The 20,305-nt window shown below is 43.2% G+C and overlaps 1 protein-coding gene across 1 annotated transcript in view; it reads right to left on the bottom strand.

Annotated features, from left to right (window-relative positions):
• The window catches only part of ano2b (anoctamin 2b), a 99,334-nt gene extending 84,761 nt beyond the window's left edge, over window positions 1-14,573 (bottom strand). Inside the window, exons 1-3 of the mRNA XM_071904120.2 lie at window positions 14,537-14,573; window positions 10,184-10,380; window positions 4,543-4,959 (exon numbers count right to left, since the gene is read on the bottom strand). Coding sequence (XP_071760221.2) covers window positions 4,543-4,959; window positions 10,184-10,380; window positions 14,537-14,573 — 651 coding nt within the window. The remainder of the gene's footprint in view (window positions 1-4,542; window positions 4,960-10,183; window positions 10,381-14,536) is intronic.
• Between the last annotated feature and the right edge of the window lie 5,732 nt (window positions 14,574-20,305).

Below are 20,305 nucleotides of genomic sequence, written 5' to 3'. Positions count from 1 at the left end.
AACAAGTTTACAAGTTAACAAGTTTACTAGTTTAACAAGTTTACTAGTTTAACAAGTTTACAAGTTAACAAGTTTACTAGTTTAACAAGTTTACAAGTTAACAAGTTTACTAGTTTAACAAGTTTTCTAGTTTAACAAGTTTACTAGTTTAACAAGTTTACAAGTTAACAAGTTTACTAGTTTAACAAGTTTTCTAGTTTAACAAGTTTACAAGTTAACAAGTTTACTAGTTTAACAAGTTTACAAGTTTACAAGTTTACTAGTTTAACAAGTTTACTAGTTTAACAAGTTTTCTAGTTTAACAAGTTTACAAGTTTACAAGTTTACTAGTTTAACAAGTTTTCTAGTTTAACAAGTTTACAAGTTTACAAGTTTACTAGTTTAACAAGTTTACTAGTTTAACAAGTTTACTCGCTCGTTTCATCGAATCTGCTTTTCAACAGTGAGGGAGGAGACAAGCTAGTACTTTGTAAAGCTGCTGGAGAGAGGGGGAGGAGCTTCGTTCAGGAAAAAGAGGTGAAAAAAAGATGAAGAGATGAAAAAGAGGTGAAAACAGCAACACAGCTGCTGCTGTGTGGATATTGGTTTACATCATTATGTCTCAGTGAAATCTCCACATAGCAGTTAGTTAGCTTCAGGACTGGTTATATGGCCTGATATCGCTTATTGACGGTTTAAGTTTGACTAACTGGTAAACATGATGACTTGTTTGATGTCTGAGCGATCGTGTGACAAACCTCCAGTTTCCTTCAGACACTGTTCTCTGCACACTGACGGAAGGACCGCAATTAGTTTTGTCAGTCATTTTGTAAGAGAACCCGTCACTGTATTGAGGCGGTGGATGTCGGACTGAAGCGCGGCCGGCAGCAGAGTGTGTCCGCCCGCCCGGCCGTGAGATGAGATACGGGCCGATCAGGCAGTCAGCTAATCTCATCCAGGCTTAGGCTCCATGGCCGCACTGTCAACAATCTGATTAATACTAGCCTGCAGACCGCACACACTGCCAACTGGCTGCCAGCCACCACACACACACACACACACACACACACACACACACACACACGCCCATGCATTCAGCAAAATAGAAATGTGAGCACGCACAATGCATCTACATGTAAATGTTCACTCATAAATGCATTCATCTCATGTTTATCCTGCATTTCCACTGCAGACAATTCTTCCTTGAACTTCATATCATAGAACAAAATTAGAATAATCAGTATATTGTTCAACGAAACTCCAGCGTCTCTCAACCAGCTAGTTGCAACACCGCTCCCTGCAGTTTTCCAACAGTTGAAGAGAGCAGCACTTGATTCTGCTGCAGACGGAGCCAAAGTGCAGCAGCAGTTCACTCAGTAACAAGTGGGACTTTTACAATAGCTGCGTTTGTAAAACACTGTGGCAGCCAGCCTGCAGACCCACTGCATGAACGTAGAGCGCCCACAGACAGCATGTTCTGCCAAGCGCCTACTGCACACACACACACACACACAAGAAACAGGAACCGCACTACACACTCTCACACTTAAGTATTGGTTGTTATGTAACGCACGATCACAGTAATGTGTTTTGCACATGTCAAGACAAAATTACCCATTCCAGGCAGAATTAGTAAATGGACACAAAGGGTTCAGCGCAGCAGCTGTGCCGAAGTCGACCGGCTGAGAAAACCATCGACACCAAAACACCAAACACTCACCGGGCAACAGCCAGCAGAGTCAGTGAAGAGATAAACTGAGTCCAAGTCCAGGAGGAGAGATTTTCATTTCATCGCTGTCAGGTGAAAACCTTGTAACTCCAGTTTTGGTGATTTTCTTGTCTTTTATTGGTTGCGAAAGTTTACCTTTTCAAAAGCGGTTAGATTAACTCAAAAGTGCCTGGTGGTCAAGCTAAAACCAAGGCTGATTTTCTTAGTTCCGGAAAAGTTGACATTTTGGAGATATGAGATTTTCACCTGACAACAGCGATATTCTACTAATCTATTTTCCTCACAGTGGAGCGCACCTTAAAGCTTTTTTCACATTCAAAATATTAAATAAATACGATATATGCTTCATTAACAGTCTGTGTGTTCAGGCCTAAATCCCCCTGTTTCCCTGTAACTGGCTTTTCAATCATGTTGGGAAGTTTTGGGGCGTAAACCATTTCCTGTGGCTGTGTCCTCTGACAGGTGTTGGGGGCGGGACCTGGGCCAAATAAGGGGGCGGAGGGCGGGGCTAACGATACATTTCGCTACCTCAGGGCCAAAAGTTGCAGACTGTAGCTTTAACGCAGCTCTCCAAAATGTTTTTTTTGTCTCCTGGCAGGAATTTTGGTCACCTCCAATATCATGTGATCTAATTATCCAATCATGCACTCCATGTTTGTTAATATTACAAACACACCTCTCTACCTCAGTTCACTCTCCTTTTGCAACTTCTCTTTGCCACGTTTCCACTGTTTCTCTTTGCCGATGAAGTTGTAATTATTTTCCAGACTATTCTCCTTGCCACTTTAAATTCTTTTACCTTTTTTATGACTGATGCTGGTTCAATTTGAGCATTTTGCCTCTTTGGAACTCTCCGGTAATAAACAATGACAACCGCTCAACTGCTTTGAAAAAAACACTTTGTTAGTCTATTATTTCTTACAAAAGTGATAATGAGCGAACCTTTGTGACGCCACAAAGTTACGGAAGTCCAAACGGCTCGTTTAGAGGCTCGCTTTTCTAATATGGATTGTGTGGATTTAGTTGGCGACCGTGCGGTTTGATACTTTCACCATGTTTAGATAGACCATCCAACTCCTTTATCATCACAGAGGCAAGGGGAGTCCTGCTTTACACCATATGGCACCTTTAATAACTCCCTGTAAAGCTGATTTTATAATTCTGATTTAGTTATTTCAAAGGATAACTCCATTTTCATGTGCTGTTTCTGTTATTGTGTAAATCCCAACAGAAACAACATGAAGACAGCAGAACAGGATGCAGAAGCTGACAAGAGAAATACAGATGAATGTTTGTCCTCACTACCTGATAACCCCGACAGCACCGACTCTCTCCCACCACTTTCCTCCAGCATCCAACTTAGCTCTCTATGTAGGCGCTCACCCTAAATAGCAGCAGGCAGTTACATCAGATCTTGTGTCAAGGAGTGTTTACCAGGGTTACCCTACAAAAAAATCACAAAAAGACAAACTGCAACCTGCACTCAGAGCGTTACACCTCAAGAAAGGCTGCAAGGCAAAGGCTGAAATCATAATCTTGATTATGATTATGTAGATACTGTGATCGCAATTATTAGTCATGATTGTTTGTCTTGATTTTACAGAAGAAAATGCTTTTACTGCACCTTTAGCAACTATATATCAACATCTCAACTGCTTTGGGAAATCTAAATTGAATGTTTATACATCGCTGATATGCTTTTATTCACAGACACTAAAATCATGATTATGCACGATTAGAGGGCCGTTAAAAAATCTGTGATCTTTATTGATCTCTACTGTTGATCAGTAGGAATTGCAACAAAACTGATAGAACTCTTCTCCTCCTACACACGTCCCTGGTACAGCTCCTCCCACCCCCCCCTGCCCCCCTGATCTACGGTGGCCTATAAAGGACACAAACAACAAAGTCACATTTTCACAACACAGAGCAGTAAGATAGCTCATTAGAGCAGAGATCCAACAGGAATATCTAGTGAGGAGCTAATATATCACCATGCTGAATACTGGTGTACTAATACTGCTTTGTCATTTGATGTTTTGGCTTGGAAGCAAGGCTTTATTTTGTTATTCTGACGGGTGGAGAGTTATTATTCCAAAACAGTGAAGTAATCAATGAGTCACTGGTATTGATCAACAATCCTATCAATCCCTTGTAAATAGATTATGGTCATTTTCTGCTATGGAGTGGTAAAAGTCTTACTTATTGCCCCTTTAAGGAGCATTAATCCTGTACTTAATTTCAACGTTTTTCGGATAAAGTCCTGCAATCCGCTTCTAGCAGCAGAAACTCGTTGCTCTGCTTTCTATGGGCTGAAACTTCTGGCCACGCCTCCATCAGTGATGTCACCGCAGGTATTTGGCAGCGTCAAATGCTTTGCGATCAAAAAAATTGTGAACGCCCTCAAGTAGAGATGGGGCGATCCGTTATATCAGACACATCGTTCATTCTCACTCCTCGCAACCCTTTCTTCGCACTTTCCAAAATTGTGTACCAGGTGACGAAACAGTGTGTTACGCATTCTTTAAATATGATCACTAGCTAACTGTAGCTCTAGAGAGAGAGACAAAAAGGGGATGGGGAAGCAGGAGATGTGGAAGCTGTAGTTGTAAACACAGAGACGAAGAGAGGAGGAGGAGGAGAACAGAGTCCAAATTTGTTCTGGTAGTTTTTATCACTATAATGGAGAGTAAAGATCAAGAAGAAATCACCAGAAATTTCTTTGGAAGCCAAATCAAAAACAAATCTCACGTAAGATGAGATGAGAGGAGTGTTGTCTCTCCCTCCGAACATACATAACCTCTGACATCACACACACACACACACTCTCTCACCTCTCTGTCTCTCTCTATCTCCAGGCCGGCCTCCACCAGGTTGGCCTCGAACTCCTGTCTGATCAGCTGCACCTCGCACTCGGCCGGCTCCGCTGTGTCGTCCTCCCCTCCTCCGAGCTCCACACACACCTCGCCCACAAACACCCCGTCTCCTCCTCCTCCTCCTCCTCCCCCTCCTCCTCCTCCTCCTCCTCCTCCTCCTCCTCCTCCTCCCGCCGGGTCCGAGGCCACCGGCAGAGGAAAGTTGCCGTTGGAGATGATGGACAGCCGGTCGTGCGAGGCGGAGGTGCTGGCGCGGGACCGCACGGAGCCGTGCCGCCGCTGGTGGAAGACCAGAACGTAGTCGACTTTCCGCCGGCCGTCGGAGAAGAAGAGGCCTCCTCCGCCGCCCTGCGGGATGGGAGTCGAACCCACAACCTGCGGGGGACAACAGGGAAGCAAAGGGGGACGTACAGTAGAAATCCTCTGGCTAGTCAAGAGCACTTTGATGGAGTAAGGCAACGATCAGACAGGCAGCTCATTTCACCGATACGAGTCAGATGTTTTCTCTAAAGACTGAGTGGCAAAAAAACACATAGAATCACATGGTGCTCAGTACAGGCCAAACTTGAAGGCACGTATAGAAATAAAAACAGTCAGAATAAGCAAATTTCATGTTACTAGCTTCATGCTAGCACCCAGAGCTGTTGGACAAAACTGCCATTGCTTTTTTAACATTAAAATAAGAGTGGAGCGGCCACAAGGCGGAGAGCGGAGCGCTTTCAAAAGTTGAGAAAGGTTCGACTTTTCAGGAAAGCGCTGGGTGACGTGAACCGCTTTTTTCTCAGCCAGCCAATCATGATGAAGGAGAGGCGAGGTTTCCACAACAACAACAAAGATGGAGAAAGTGCCGGTGAAGAAATTGGTTGTTGTAAATAAGTGAATTTCCGGCACCACAACACTGATCATAAAGACTCAGCGTGTGTTGGGAATATCTGGTCAGTGTTGGCTTGTTGCTCAGCACTGTTCTGTCTGACAGAAGTGAACCAGCTGGTTAGCGAGCTAGCTGCAGCTCAGCTAACATCAGGTGACGTTATCGTGATTCACTTTTTATTTCTCCTCACAAGAAGCGTCTGGCAGCGCCTTTTCTACACAGAAAACGCTACGTGTGAATCCCACCATAGTCAGCATGCTCATGCGTACGTTGTTACTATGACAACCAGTGTTGTAATGACAGCGAATGATACTGTTTAAAAAGACAAATGGGATCTGATCACTTGTAAATTACAACATGGACAGTCAGCCTTATAGATCAGATTTGAAAAACAAATCAGATTTGCCTGCTGTCTGAAGAAAGCCTCATGAAGTTCAGCAACAAGTTTCAACTGAATTTTCAAGATTTCATCCAAAGTGCCACAACATCATGAGTGCCCACTATTTAGCAAGAGTAACCACTAATCCAGACAATGTTAGTGCCTTGTTCTACTCATTAAAGGTGCTACAGCACTTTAACATCAATAAATCATCACCACATTAATTTAGACATTAGTACAACTACTGTAAACAAACCAGAGCATCAGTGGTCAGCCTGTCAGCCTCTACCAGCCTCTACTCTGCATCCTCCATAGTTTCTCCACCTGGTGGATCTGGAGGGAAATCTGCTGGATCGCTTTACGGCACAAAACAGGAAGAGGTTCTGTTCTTCCAGAGCAAACAGAGCTAAAGCTGAAAGAGTTTCTGGCAGCAGATGGTGGAAGGAGGGAAAGGAAGATGGAGAAATCACTTCCAACATGTTGATCCTTTTCAGGGAGGGGGGGGGGGGGGGGGGGGGGGGGCAGGAAGCAACGGGGCTGATGGGAAATGTAGTCTTAATGTGGAGAAACACTAGAACTAACAATACTACTGGAGTGAGATAGAGGAGAGCAATCAGCTCCAACATGGACTCACTGGTTTACAGTCATTATAGCAGAATATCTATTAATTTAACAATGATATACTGATGTTTAAAATGCTACAGCAACAGTAGAGTTAAGTGGAGTTAAATTGTAGTTTGAAGTTGATGGTTTCTATTCTCATCACTTTGTCAGAACATGCAAACTGATTTTTTGCCTTTGCCAGATTCTCCAAAACACTGGAGTGAGAAGTTTGTGAGGCAGAGTGGGCCGACGCTCACCTCTAGCTGCTTCTGTCTTTATTTAGACAGAGGGAAAGGAGAGAGAGAGAGAGAGAGAGAGAGAGAGAGAGAAAACAGGAAGATACAAGAGGGAAAGCTCGAGTGGGATTCAGATTCACCTTTAACCACTCCAGCACCGGGCATGATGGGAGAATTTTTTTTTTCAATTTAACAGAGAGAGGGCTTTCTTACTGATCAGCAGGAGAGGCTTCTCAAAATAAAATAAAATAAAATAAAAAGCCACGCACTTGTCCTTTAAGAGGTGTCAAAGATGATGTGCATGTCATCTATTCTATTCTATTGTATTCTCTCTCTCTCTCTCTCTCTCTTTCAAGAGTGTGTGTGTGTGTGTGTGTGTGTGTGTGTGTCCTAAACTCCTTGGCTACATAATCCCAGCACTTTCAAGACAAAAGTTGTTCATTTATCCACATAACTGCAAAACACGGTGTTTCAAAAAAGAGCATAATAGAAGCAGGTTTCATTTTTAAATAGAAATTTCGGCTAGAATAGAAAGGAACGAATTGATCAGCAACAACTGGACCTAAAGGCGCGCTTTTGTAATTTTCTTTTAACTATGAGAAACACTCTGTTGCACTAAAGAAAAGCAGTTGAAAGAGCAGAATCAACTTTTTCAATATTACAATTTTTCAGTCGGATCGCTGAAGAAAGCTTTAGTCCGATCAATACTGTGAAAATATTCAAATTGTCCTCTATTTTCTAACTCTAATCAACTCTTCATAGGCTCCAATAAAATAAACCCTCTATAATAAAACCTCTGTAAGCTATAACTGAATGGGGATTTGAACCCCCAACCCCGCAGTGTTAGTGCCTTGCTCTAACGGTAAAAGTCAGTAAATAACAGACTTGAATGGGAGCATTTAACGCGATTTGAAGAGCTTTATTCCAAAATACTGTCAAAATACTGCACTATATGCTTTTTCGTTACATTAATTAACATTGACATTTTGGGAGATTAGTTCTAGTCAATGTTCATTATTCAATATCTCAATATCCGTTGTGAAGCACGAGCTTAGGTTACCTTCTATCCTTTAAAAAGTACCATAAACCGTTGAAATGATGGTGTAATCAGAGCAAATATCCACTTTTTCCAAATGGTGGAAATCTAATTTTGGAACCAAACTCTTCATTTTTAAAAGGCAAAGAAAAGCAGTGGATGTGTGTGATGGATGGATGGATGGATGGATGGATGGATGGATGGATGGATGTGTAGAGTAATTTGTACTCACAGGGATCTTGTCTTCAGTCGGGGAGTTCTGCATGCTGTTGCGCTTTAGAGACACACAGAGAAGAAGAAGAAGGAGAAGAAGAAGAAGAGCAGGAGGGAAAGTTGGCGGTTTGCGCAGAAAAAATCAGCTGGATTCACCCTCATCATCATCATCATCATCATCATCATCATCATCCCCAAATGACATGCGAGGTCAGTCCGGTTAGTCCACCGTCCAGCAGGAGCGCCGGTTCCTCTCCACCGGCTCTCATGCTCGGTTTCTCTCTCAGATTCGGAGGCAGCGTATCGATCCGGCAGCTGATCACATGCTGCTGATACCCATCTATCCCACTGTGGATCTGGAGGCTGCCTGCGCACCGCCGGCGCTTTTGGCACGGAGCGCAGCACGCTGCAAAAAGTGTCCGTCTTAACATGCCGTTTAGCCTGGTGATGTGTCGTAAAATAGCGTTTTTCTTAAAACTAAAATGAAGAAAAAATGCCAGTTGGGCGAGATACTTGCAGGTTTTTACAATACAGTTTAATCTTTTTGGGGAATTTTCTTCAAACAAGTGTCAGCATCTTGAAATAAGTCTCAAGATTTCGCCTGATTCCAGAAAATTCTCCTGATTCAAGTTGATTTACATCGGGAAAAACAAAAATGATCTCACCCTACTGGCAGATTTTTTTTTTATAAAAAAAAAAATCGACTTTAAGACTCATCACGAGGCCAAATGGCTTTAAGATGGATATTTTCTGCAGTGTGGAGAGAGAGCGCGCGAGCAGCTGACTGTAGCAGCCATGATTGGTCAGACGGATCACTGATGTAACGTGGAGAGGAACCTGTGTTTTCCCTGCAGGCTCCACAACTATTGAAATAACTTCTTTGTTTTTCTGTCAGTTTTTCTTTGCCTCAGGATTATATTTCTCTTCCCTCATATAACACAGTTTGTTATGAATGCGGGGTTTAGAAGAGAATACAAAACATATACTGTATAACCATTTGAACTACTCAATAGACTTAAGACACACACTGATACACACACACACTCACTCAAAAACAAACATACACACACACTAGGACCCATTGACAAACCCCTTACCCTAACCTTAACCCTTAAACTAATCTAAACCTATAGTCCTAATTCTAATCTTAACCCTAAAGTCAAGTATTTTCCCTGAGCTAATCTTAACTCTTACTGATGTGATTTAGTTTCATGAATAATAATTCAGCCTGGAAAAGTGAAAAATGGAGAAGTTGATTCCGGCCGTTCAAAGCTTCCCAGATCTTTTATTTGAGAATAAAAACAACAGCTGGAGAACGGTTGATCCATCTTTGGGGTCGATGGGAAGCTCTGACGTCACTTTATTGAGTTTTTCTGTCGATTAAAGCTTTGCTGACTCATCAAAATGATGTAACGTGATGAAAGACTAAATATCAAAGCAGCGAGTCTGTAGAAGGAATCAGCGCTCTCACTCTCGCCAGTAGAATATCTTCAGTAGAAAAAAAGATGGTTCGCACTCAAAAAGAAGTAGATTTTCCACACCTTTTATGTTCTCATTATGCTAATTTGTATTTCTTATTTTTAAAAATGTAGAAGAAACAGCATGCACAAATGTTTCAGCTGGTATCAAAGCAGCAGAAAGTACATGATTTGTATAAATACACATTTTATTTTTCTTGGTCAAAACTCTGCAGCTGCAGGTTGTTACCGAGTCTCTCACAGCCGCCACAACCAGTCAGCAATATCACCTTAAAATAAACCTAATCCTAATTCTAATTTGAACCCTAAACCCAAATCCCAGCCTTAACTAGACACTTGAAGAATGCTGTATTGGATTGTACTCAGAACTCAGCGGGAAAAAACGACTTCCGACACGGAAAAGTGCAACGAAACGGCCGTTCGAGTCGGAGTTCCCAGTCGGAAATTCGGTCGAGTTCCCCGACATAAACACAGCTGACGTCACGGCAGGACGGCGGCGCGCACGGTGAGAAGTAACCTGAATTCCCTTTGCATCAATTTGTACTTGATAAAACTTGATTTTACTCGATATGTAGTTTCTGTGTTAGTTTCCATTTGTATCATACGTTGATTTGTGCTTCGTTAGACAGAAGTCTTTGCTAGCATGAACTAGTCTATTCTGAGAGTTGCCATAGAAACATGAGTTTGCTGCGGGCGTCCATGTTTTCCTGAGCAGACGCAAGGTACAAATACCCATATACACACACACACACACACACACACACACACTCGTCCTCCACTCACCTGCAGCAGCCTCTGGGACTCGGCAGCCCAGGGTTCGTCCTTAAAGGGTTCGGCCTCCAGGATGCTGTAGGTCACGGGGTCGGGTCCCAGTCCGGACACGTCCCGGGTCAGGTGGTACAGGGCGTCGCTGTGGATGGAGGACGACTCGCTGAGCGCCGTGGCCACTCTGACGAGGCTCGCTCCGTTCGCCCACGGCTCTGGAACACAGGTTTACCTTATTATTATTATTATTATTATTATTTATCTGACGCTTTTATCCAGAGCGGCTGACAGATGAGTCAGCAGGTCGGAGGTCAGTTCCTTGCTCAAGAACTCTCTGACAGGACATGTGGCTGTTTTTACACTTTGTATTTTGAAAATGCACGAGGCAACGTCGCACTTTGGCAAAAAATCTCTGTCTTAACATGCAGTTTAGCCTAGTGTTGAGTCTTAAAAGATCGGTTTCCTTAAATAAAATCAACAAAAACTGCCAATTGGGTGAGATAATTCTGCCTGATTCCAGAAAATTTGCCTGATTCAAGTTGATTTACACCGGAAACAAATAAAATGATCTCACCCTACTGGCAGATTTGCACGAGGCAACGTTTGAAGGACGTCATCGCCCAGAAATGAAATGTCTTCTTCTTCTTCGTGTCTGATGGCGTTCGAGGCGGTGAAGAAGTTCAGCCGTCGTTGGCGAGTCAAAGCTTTCTCTGGACGAAATGCTTTGCTGCGGTTTAGGAGACAGTTTTTCGCTCGCTTAATTTTCGATTCGTCGCTTTCTGTGTGGAGGAGATTTTCCACCAGTGACACATCTGAACCTGAAACCTGAATTTAATTTGGACAGACAGGGAGAATCGGTTAAGTTTAGTAGCTCAGGGTTAAGGTTAGCGTTCCGGTTAGACAACTTTGGAGAGTTAGAGTTTATGCAACTTTGGTTAAGGTTTTGGTCATGGTTAAAAAAGAAAAACTTTAGCTGAAACATAGCAGAAAACTAACCCTAACCTTCTTCATGAGTTGGGAATTGAACCCAGGAGTAAATGTCTCCGCCCAATGGAAACATACAGTACATTTGAATAGTGTTGTAATTGTGTCAACATTCATGATATTTTTATATAAAAATGCACCGGTCCTATCAGCCAAAATCACAAAGTGTGTACGCAAAATAGAGAAGAGCGTCCCACACCCCCGATAATTTAGAAAACATAGATGCACAAATTAAATCCTGATGTCAGAAACGGATACTGGCGGGAAAACTTCTCCGCCAAGTACAGTGGAGTGATTTTTCCAAACAGTTCCTCTCGGGGACGGAGCCAAACTGCAGCGGCGTGAAAAAAAACAAAAATAAAAACAGGGAAACTCCTTTTGATGCGGCTCCATCTGTATCAATCTGACTGCTGTGTTGTCAGGAGCTGCAACAGATTGCCACAAGTGGCTTTTTTTGTAATAAGGTTACTGTGTGTGTGTGTGTGTGTGTGTGTGTGTGTGTGTGGTTATTTTAGGGATACAGACAGCTGTAGCCATAGTAACGCACCAGGCCACGCGCTGTGCTCTCATTTCAGCACCATGGACAGCTCTCTCTCTCTCTCTCTCTCTCTCTCTCTCTCTCTCACTCTCTCTCTCTCACTCTCTCTCTCTCACACATACACACTTATACAACACTTAAACATATCACTGTGAGATCTGTTGGCCGGGTCAAGAGGAGGAAAAGCTTCATGCAGGTATTTTCAGGCCGTATAGAAAGACATTTTATGGCAACAGTTGCGCTCGGCTCCTTGCGGTTTCACTGCCACAGCGGGAGCCTGGAGGCTGGAGAGCCAGGCTCGTAACTGGAAGGTCGCCAGTTCGAGTCTGGCCGGGGGAGACGAGAGAGAAATGCCCTCTCTCTCTCTCTCTCTCTCTCTCTCTCCCTCTCTCTCTCTCTTTCTCTCTCCCTCTCTCAATCTCTCTCTCTCTCTCTCTCTCTGGTGTGAATGAGAAGCGGGGCGTCGCTGACACCCGACTTTCCCCTCGGTGTACAAAAGGTTTAAAAAAACATTAATCAGATAAATTCTTGTCCCATTTTAGATTCCCGTCCGTCCTCTAGAGCAGTGGTGCCCAAAGTGGGGTCCGGGGGCCACCAGGGGGTCCTTGAGGGGGTTCCAGAGGGTCCCCAGCAAACTGATGAATCGTTAAACTTCAGCATTATTTCATTTACAAGAAGTGAACACAGTTAGAGAATGTAGAAGAATGACTGTTCTGATCATAGTTTCTCTGTTATCTCTCTACCTACAATACAGACAGTCATGGAGTTCTGGACAAAACCATATCTGACAATAAAATATTCTCAGATTTGGGAGACAAAATCTCATCAAATGGGGGTCGTAATGTGGCTCTAATGTGGACTAAATTAGGGGATTGATATGAAAAACGTTGGTCCGGGGACTACCAGGGGTCCCAGAGGGAGTTCCTGGGGGCCCACAAAACAGGGAATAGCTTAATTTCTCTGTTATTTCACTCACTATAGACTGAATGTACAAAATACTCGTATATCATCATCCTGATATTGAGTTGCAGCCTCTTTTGTCTCAAAGCTTCAAAATCCTTCTCTAACTCATCTGCTTCTCTTCATCTCCATCTCCTCCTTTGTGATCGGTACAGATCTAATAAGGGAAATCAATAACTGATAATGTTAATCGTTTAGTATAAATTTGCACAGTAAGAAAATGTATAGAGGTGAATGTTTTTGTCACAGATTTCACTCTTTCCACCTCGCCACATTCAGTTCTGACAGATTTGCAGCTTTGTATTAAACAAAAACCTTCTCATAGGAGGTTCCTGAGGACAAAATTTTACCAAATGGGGTCTCTGGCCTAATATCCGATCTATTTAGGGGTTCTCGACATGAAAACGTTTGAAATTCGCTGCTGTAGGCAACATTGCCCATCTCAGTTTCCTCAAACTGTTGCTCCTGTATCATAACCTTTAGGAACCAGAGAACACTGTATGATAAACAACAGTCTTTTCCCAGTAATTGGCTGCTTTACTCTGATTTTACTCTAATTTCTAATGGCATCTTTTTTGGGGGCAAAGCTAATTGGCAGCAGCGTTTCACAAAGACTTAATGCTGCTGCTTGGATCACATGTTGTCTCGGCGTTGTTTCTCTGATTACATGGAAACTTCTTGCTGCCAGGAAACAATTGAATACATTTTGAACCCCGGGTCTCATTTGGATTCATGTTGCTGCCATCTAGGTTACACAGAAATATCCCTGGCTTCTGCATCACAGCTGGAAAGACTCTGATTTGTACTATTTTGAGGTGATGTTCTGTAGATGGATCATTTTGCCTTCGGTTAAATCCAACAGCACTTTAACACGATTGCCCCTGTTTCTTTTGATTTTGATCATATTGATTCGGTCCTAGTTACTAATTTGCCAATACTCAGATGGAACTTTCCCCTGCGCTATTTTGGGTGAGCGAAACTACGCAGAAGCCTGGCTTGGATGTTAAAGGGAAGCCGTGTGTGTGTGTGTGTGTGTGTGTGTGTGTGTGAGAGAGAGAGAGAGAGAGAGAGAGCGGGAAAGTCATTACTGGTTATCAATCGGCCGTCTGCCTATCAAAGATATTATAATGAATTTGGCCTTCGAAAACCTGCAGGAGGCTCGATAGTAAATTCGGGCTCCCAGAACGGGCCGATCGTTTCCCCGCCGCGGTCGATGCGGCGCGTGAGCCGCCTCTCTCTCTCCGGCGCCCGGCTGCTCGCCTCCAGGCGGTTTAGAAACGGTTCTGCTCCGCTTAGCCTTTGTCTTTCAGGGTCTGCGGGTCTGTTAGCGCAGCACCGTCCCGCTGATTCCTGTTTCCCTCAACCAACGGGATCATCTGAATTCCTCACCTCGCCGTACAGCACGGTCTCAGCCGTGTACACTAACCCGGATTACCGCCCTGCCCGCCCGAAGGCTTACGGCACGGCGGCACATGGCTGAGAAAGAGGCGAGGTAGGAGGTGGACGCACATTTGCATCAACAGATTAATTCTGTTTAAAAGTTGCAATAAAAGCCGAGAAGAAGAAGAAGAAGAAGAGGAAGAAGAAGAAGAGCGGGCCTGTGTGAGCGCCCAGGGGTCTGAATCCATAATGGAGTTAAACTACGGCTGCAACTGAACACCCTGCTGCCGTAAAGAGCCGCCTGTTGACGGCTGCCCCATGCGGCTTGCTGACACACACACACACACACACACACACACACACACTGGGGGGACAGGGAAGGGACAATAGGCGGTTACTCTACGGTGGTCCGGTCTAGTGTGTCCTCTTTGTTCTGCGGAGGTACAGGAGGGACAGGCGGGACAAAGGAGGGTCCTGCCGGGCGTCCTATAGGTCGCTGCAGCACTCACCTGCGAAGGCAGAGGAGGGCGACCTGCGGAGAGTCATGTCAGCTCAACTCTGAGTGACTCCAGCAGAGAGACGGACCTCGTTCCCCTCGGCTTTAACGCTCCGGTCCGCGAATCAACCGCTCACTCGCTCAGCCGGTCGGACGCTCAGGTTGCGCCGCGGCCATGCCGCTGTGCCGTGACAAACAAGAAGAGCAACAGTCTGACTCAGTGGTGCAATCCTCAGCTTAGCTCTGCTGGGATAATGCTCTGCTCTAACTGGCCGGCCGGTTAGCAGCCGCTCCGCGACTGAGCTTATTGCCCACACTGGCCGGCTGGTTTACCGGCTGGCTCGGGGCTTAAGGCCACGTACAGGAATTGCCCACGCAGCTCACGGGTAGCAGACCGGCCGGCCGACTGGCTGACTGGGTGTTTGGCTGAGGAATTACAGCCGCACAGAGACGAGCAGAGATTATGAGCGGCGGTAATGTGCAGTAATTACTCGGCCTTCTGTTCAGGTTCAGATCCAGACCTGCGGGGTCTTAAGCGTCCCCCCCCCCCCCCCTTCACACAGCTTAAGACGCAGGAGCAGGGCATCCCACTTCAAATTAACATTATACAACAGGGAGTTTCATCCAAGCGAGGGACAGATCGGCAACCGATGCAGGGAGAGAAGTTCAGACTGGAGTCAACATGGTCCAGAGGCTTCAGGACCTTCGGAGCAAGGCTAAAGTTCAGGACATTCAGTAGATAATATACATATGCATTAACTCAGGCAGTGTAGCATGCAGTTGGTTGTCGGTCAGCTGTAAGTAAAAGTCCAGCGAGCCGTGAGCTGCTGAAGTGTTGCAGTGTACAAAAACCCACGCAGACATCAAGTCATATTTAGTGGTTAAAGTGACATTATCATATCAATAAATGTCTGTTTTGCTGTTTTGCAATGAATTATGGTCATTGTAGTTCTCCAACACGCTTTCAGTGTGTGACAGCATTTCAGTAATAATCAGAAATGCGTTTTACGTTTTTTCCGGTTTGTTTGGAATCAACAGAAGAAGAAGAAGAAGAACTGGGTAGTTAGCATGAGCAGCGATCAACAGAAAATCCAAGCTCCGCCCACACTGTTTGATTGATAGGTGATCTCTCTTAGCACGAAAGATGGAGACAAAAACAAAAAAGCAAAAACTTGATCTCATACATTAGCTCTTTAAAGGATATTAATAATGAAATAAACGATCAAATTATCACTGCATGTTGCGTATTCTACTTCCTCCCGGCCTAATTGTTTGGCCCAACCTCCTCAGGAGCTAATTGTTCTACCTGAGAGGTAATTGATGCTAAATACAGATAGAGGGAGTGTGAGAGGCAGGGTCAGGTTGCACACACACACACACACACACACACACACACACACGCTCACACACACACATCACATACACCCTCGTATTCTGTCAGTAAGGGTATCTGATGTGGTACACTGACCCTTCTGAACTACACTAAGCAGCACATACACACACACGCACACACACGCACACACACACACACGTCTCCACACTCAGTCTCCAGTTACAGCGGGTACAGATATATCTATGGAGTTAAATATTAACGGCTGTAATGGAGGAAACTGCTAAAAGGTCAAGTTCAGTGGAAGCTCTGCGGTCACATGGTCGGCCGGCACGTTCTGTAGCGGCGGCGGTTCGACGGATCTTTCCCAGCAGGCGTTTGACGGACAGCGGCGTGCAGGAGGCGGAGTGGTTCAACGCCAACCCAACGAGCACAAAATGTTCAGAATAAGATATCATGGCACGGTAAGAAATGACGTTAAAAAAGCTTTGGGAACGGTTTTGAACTACATCAGAAAGATATTTAGGCGGTGATTTCAGAAAGTGATGCGCCGGCCATTTTGAACTTACATTAGACTCGGGGTGAGAAACAGAAAATTGGCAAATATAAAACTAGTGTCACTTCAACACATTAGTGAGGACTTCAGACAGAGCTAACAGTTATCAAATTAGCATAAATCTTGGGAACAACAACTGAAACGACTGCTTGAATTTAGGAGGGAAGTTAGCTAGCTTACTAGCTAGTTAGCTAGTAGCTACCTAGGCTACAGATTCCAGTAGTTAGCTAGTGGGTCAAATATATTTCCTTAAATTTGTGAATCTATTTCCCTCTGGATTCTTGAGTTCCAGTAGTTTGTAATGTAATGGAAAAAAAAGGGAAACATTGGTCGCCAGTTTTACAAAATCATAATATGTGTTATTTACTCGAAGAAGTTGTTTCTACTCTTTACGCTGCAATCAATTATAATTCATTAAATCCAAAGCAAATAATTTGTGTTGACTGATTAAACATATTTCAATTATATGGAACCAATGTACACAATTTTTTTAAGTAAATCCAAATACCTTTTTTTTCCAGAGTTCAGTGAGGAATCTGTGAAAGGAAAAAATGTTTGTCTGATCGTTCCTCTGATTTCCCGTGCAAGCACAACGCTACTTTGCTCAGCCCCGACTGGAAGATAATGTATAGAAAGGATGTGATTGAAGCAGGTGAAGGTTGGGGTTCAGGGGGGCCATGATTACCTTTGGGCCCCCAAATCATTAACTCCACCCCTGCCTATACTGGACTGGGTTTTGGGGGAGAAATTAGGCTAAAACATACACCACACCACACAGAAACACACATGCAGCCACTGAAGTCCCACTGCTGCATTTCAGCTCCATCTGCAATAGGAATTGTTTGGAAGAATAATGTTTTTGCTGTTTTCAGCCACCAGAAGGTACGAGGAACGCTCCGGTGACTCGATGGCTGATCTTCTGCAATACACTCGTTTGGTTTTACTGTAGAAGATTCAAGAAAGAACCGTCTGCAGCACTAATGCAGGACAGATGCAGGATAAATACATGAATGGGGATTTCTTCAGCAGCTACCACTGGGCATGTGCATGTGACACAATGAATTCAAAGGGAAAAGCATTAAATCTGTATATATATATACTGTATACATATATATATATATATATATATATTCCTCAAGCCACTTAAAGGCAGCACCCATAAATAGAGTGAAGTGTATCACACCCACACATCATAATCACATTCATATACACATCCACATATGCAAGCATTTACATTTACATAGACGTGCACACAGATAGGTGCACACGTGCATGCACAGATTACACACACACACACACACACACACACACAGTGATTTCCCCAGTCGTCTGATCTGGTTCATGTCTTCCTGGAGAGGAAGCAGAGATAATAGAAAGACAGAATGAATCGATCCACGATGCTCCAGTTTACTTTCATTCCAAAACGCTGCAGTGTGAAGACAACATGGAGAAACTGTTGCCACCTGAACTTGAAGTCAGTATTTCAAAAACACAGATGATCCCATCCTCCGAAAAACAGAACTAGTTTGTAAGGAAGGATCTGAAGATGACTCATAACTTTAGCAGGAATCAATTTATAAGGGAAGTCAGCTTTTTCAAATGCGGGACATCTCGCTTTGTAATGAAACTCTTTAAATGTAACTACAGATCAGTGATTACCTGTGTTTGTTTTCTCTGCTGCTAGTTTGTCTGTTTGGATATTTCAAAAAGCAGAGGTAGGGACTCGAGTCACATGACTTGGACTCGAGTCCCAGTTTTAATAGCTTGAGACTTGACTTGCTGCATGAAGAGAAGACTTGAGACTTGACTTGACTTGGGTTCTGGTGACTTGGGACTTGACTCTGACTTGTACTTTGATGACTTGGGACTTGACTCTGACTTGTACTTTGATGACTTGAAAAGGTTTCTAAAGTCTTGACTTGAGATCTTGTGTTTGTGTAAATGACTTAGATTGAAAGTGATGAGATTTGTTCCAGCGGACGACTGAATTTAAATTCTGTTTTCTGAATTTGTATGGAATGATTGAATTTATTGAAGTTGAAACTGATTCTAGAAATCAAACTCATGATGCTCTTACCAAGTTTTTATCCTATTAAAACCATATTGCATTGAAAAGTCCTAGATATTTAGTTTTCTTTAAGATATTAAATTGATACTGGACTCTTGATTTGTTCTGACTTGACTTGCTGTTCTACATTTAGACTTGAGACTTGACATTAATGACATGGACTTGGCTTGGACTTTGACATCTACATTTAGACTTGGGACTTGACTTGAGACTTGTGCCTCAAGACTTGAGACTGACTTGGGACTTGAGCGAAGTTGACTTGGTCACACCTCTGTCAAAAAGTTATGAATGTATTTCTATGAAGTTTGGTAGACAGACCGGTTTTGGGGAAAGGAGCAACTGATTAGATTTTGGTGTTGATCCAGATCTGGGATTTCTACTCGTACACGCTTCTAATTTTTTAGCCATAACTATGAAACTAACAGAGACAGAGACTTGATTCTAAATCCTAAGTGGATGTTTGCAGGGTCGAGAAATCAAATTAACTTAAAGTTGAAGTGATGAATGACGTGTTTGGGTGTAACAGCAAGTTGGAGAATTGTTCAGCGTTGTTGGGAGTTTGCTGAATTCCTTCTAGTCAGTCAGATACTCCGTTGATTTACAACCTTTACATTAGATTTATTCTTATTTCAACATGAGAATCTCAAACTAGTCAGCCACCTATCTATTCCCCTGATTACCACTGACTTGAGGACTAGGCTGCAGTTGATACTGCACATTTAGGCAAGGCAAGGCAAACTGTATTACACAAGGCAAATTCAATGTGCTTCACATAAAACACAAAAAACACATAATTTGTCCAGTAAAGTGACATTATCAACTCTTAAAATGGCATTAAAAAGAAAGAAAAAAAGATAAAACAGGTAAGTAATGATAATAATAAAACATATGAATAAAATAAATCAATTATAATAAAAAATAATATTTAGCAAAAGGCCACAGAGAAAAGGGATATTTTGAGCCTACTTTGTTTTACATTTAGATTTAAGGCGTTTAGCAAATGCTCTTATGCAAAGTGACTTTCACAGAGTGCAGCAGCAGAACAAGCTTCAGGTCCCAGATCACCAAGCAACCAACAGTAAAGAGGTCAAAGGTCACGAAGCGTCAGGCAGAGGTCGGCTCCAAAACGAGATGAGCACCGTTTGAAAAACACAGGGACGCCTACCTTAACTAAATGTGACACTGCGCAAAATGAAAGAAAATTATGCTTACTTTAATAATGGAACATGTGACAGATACTGAATATTGATTATTTTAGAGGCAGTGAATGATGAACTTCAGGTAATCATTTGTGTTTTTTTCCAAAATGGATACACAGTGGTTTGGAAATGATGAGTGATGTATGTAGTCAGATGTCTTGCACTGTCCTGTTGTGTTCCCTCTGTACAGGTTAGACTGATATAGACAGATATCAATATAGATATAGATATAAATATACTGTAGATATAGATATAGATATAGATACACTGGGCCGATACTGAGATCTGGTATCAGTCGGTCAGCGTCTCCACCTCTGATCTGACGGTTCCTCCTGACTTCAGATAGAGGAAAACACGCTAGAAACCTGACATTACATTCAATTTTCTACTGTTTTTTTTTATAAATTAATTCTTCATTCAAATGCAGTAATGTATCCTAGAGTTTCCCAATCACTGAAACCTACTGAATAAACTAACGAGCCTATGATGAACTAATGAACCTATTTGATCAGTCTGGGTTTCAGTGAGAGTTTTAGTGTCCCATGATGCTCTAAATGCGGCTTCAGAGGCTTTTCCACCCTGATAAAAACTGAAATTCTGGAGCAAACGTACATTTTTTGGGTGTAAAA

This window comes from Centroberyx gerrardi, chromosome 24, assembly GCF_048128805.1.
Source record: "Centroberyx gerrardi isolate f3 chromosome 24, fCenGer3.hap1.cur.20231027, whole genome shotgun sequence".
NCBI classification, from domain to species: domain Eukaryota; kingdom Metazoa; phylum Chordata; class Actinopteri; order Beryciformes; family Berycidae; genus Centroberyx; species Centroberyx gerrardi.
This window is presented reverse-complemented; position numbering and strand designations above follow the sequence as displayed.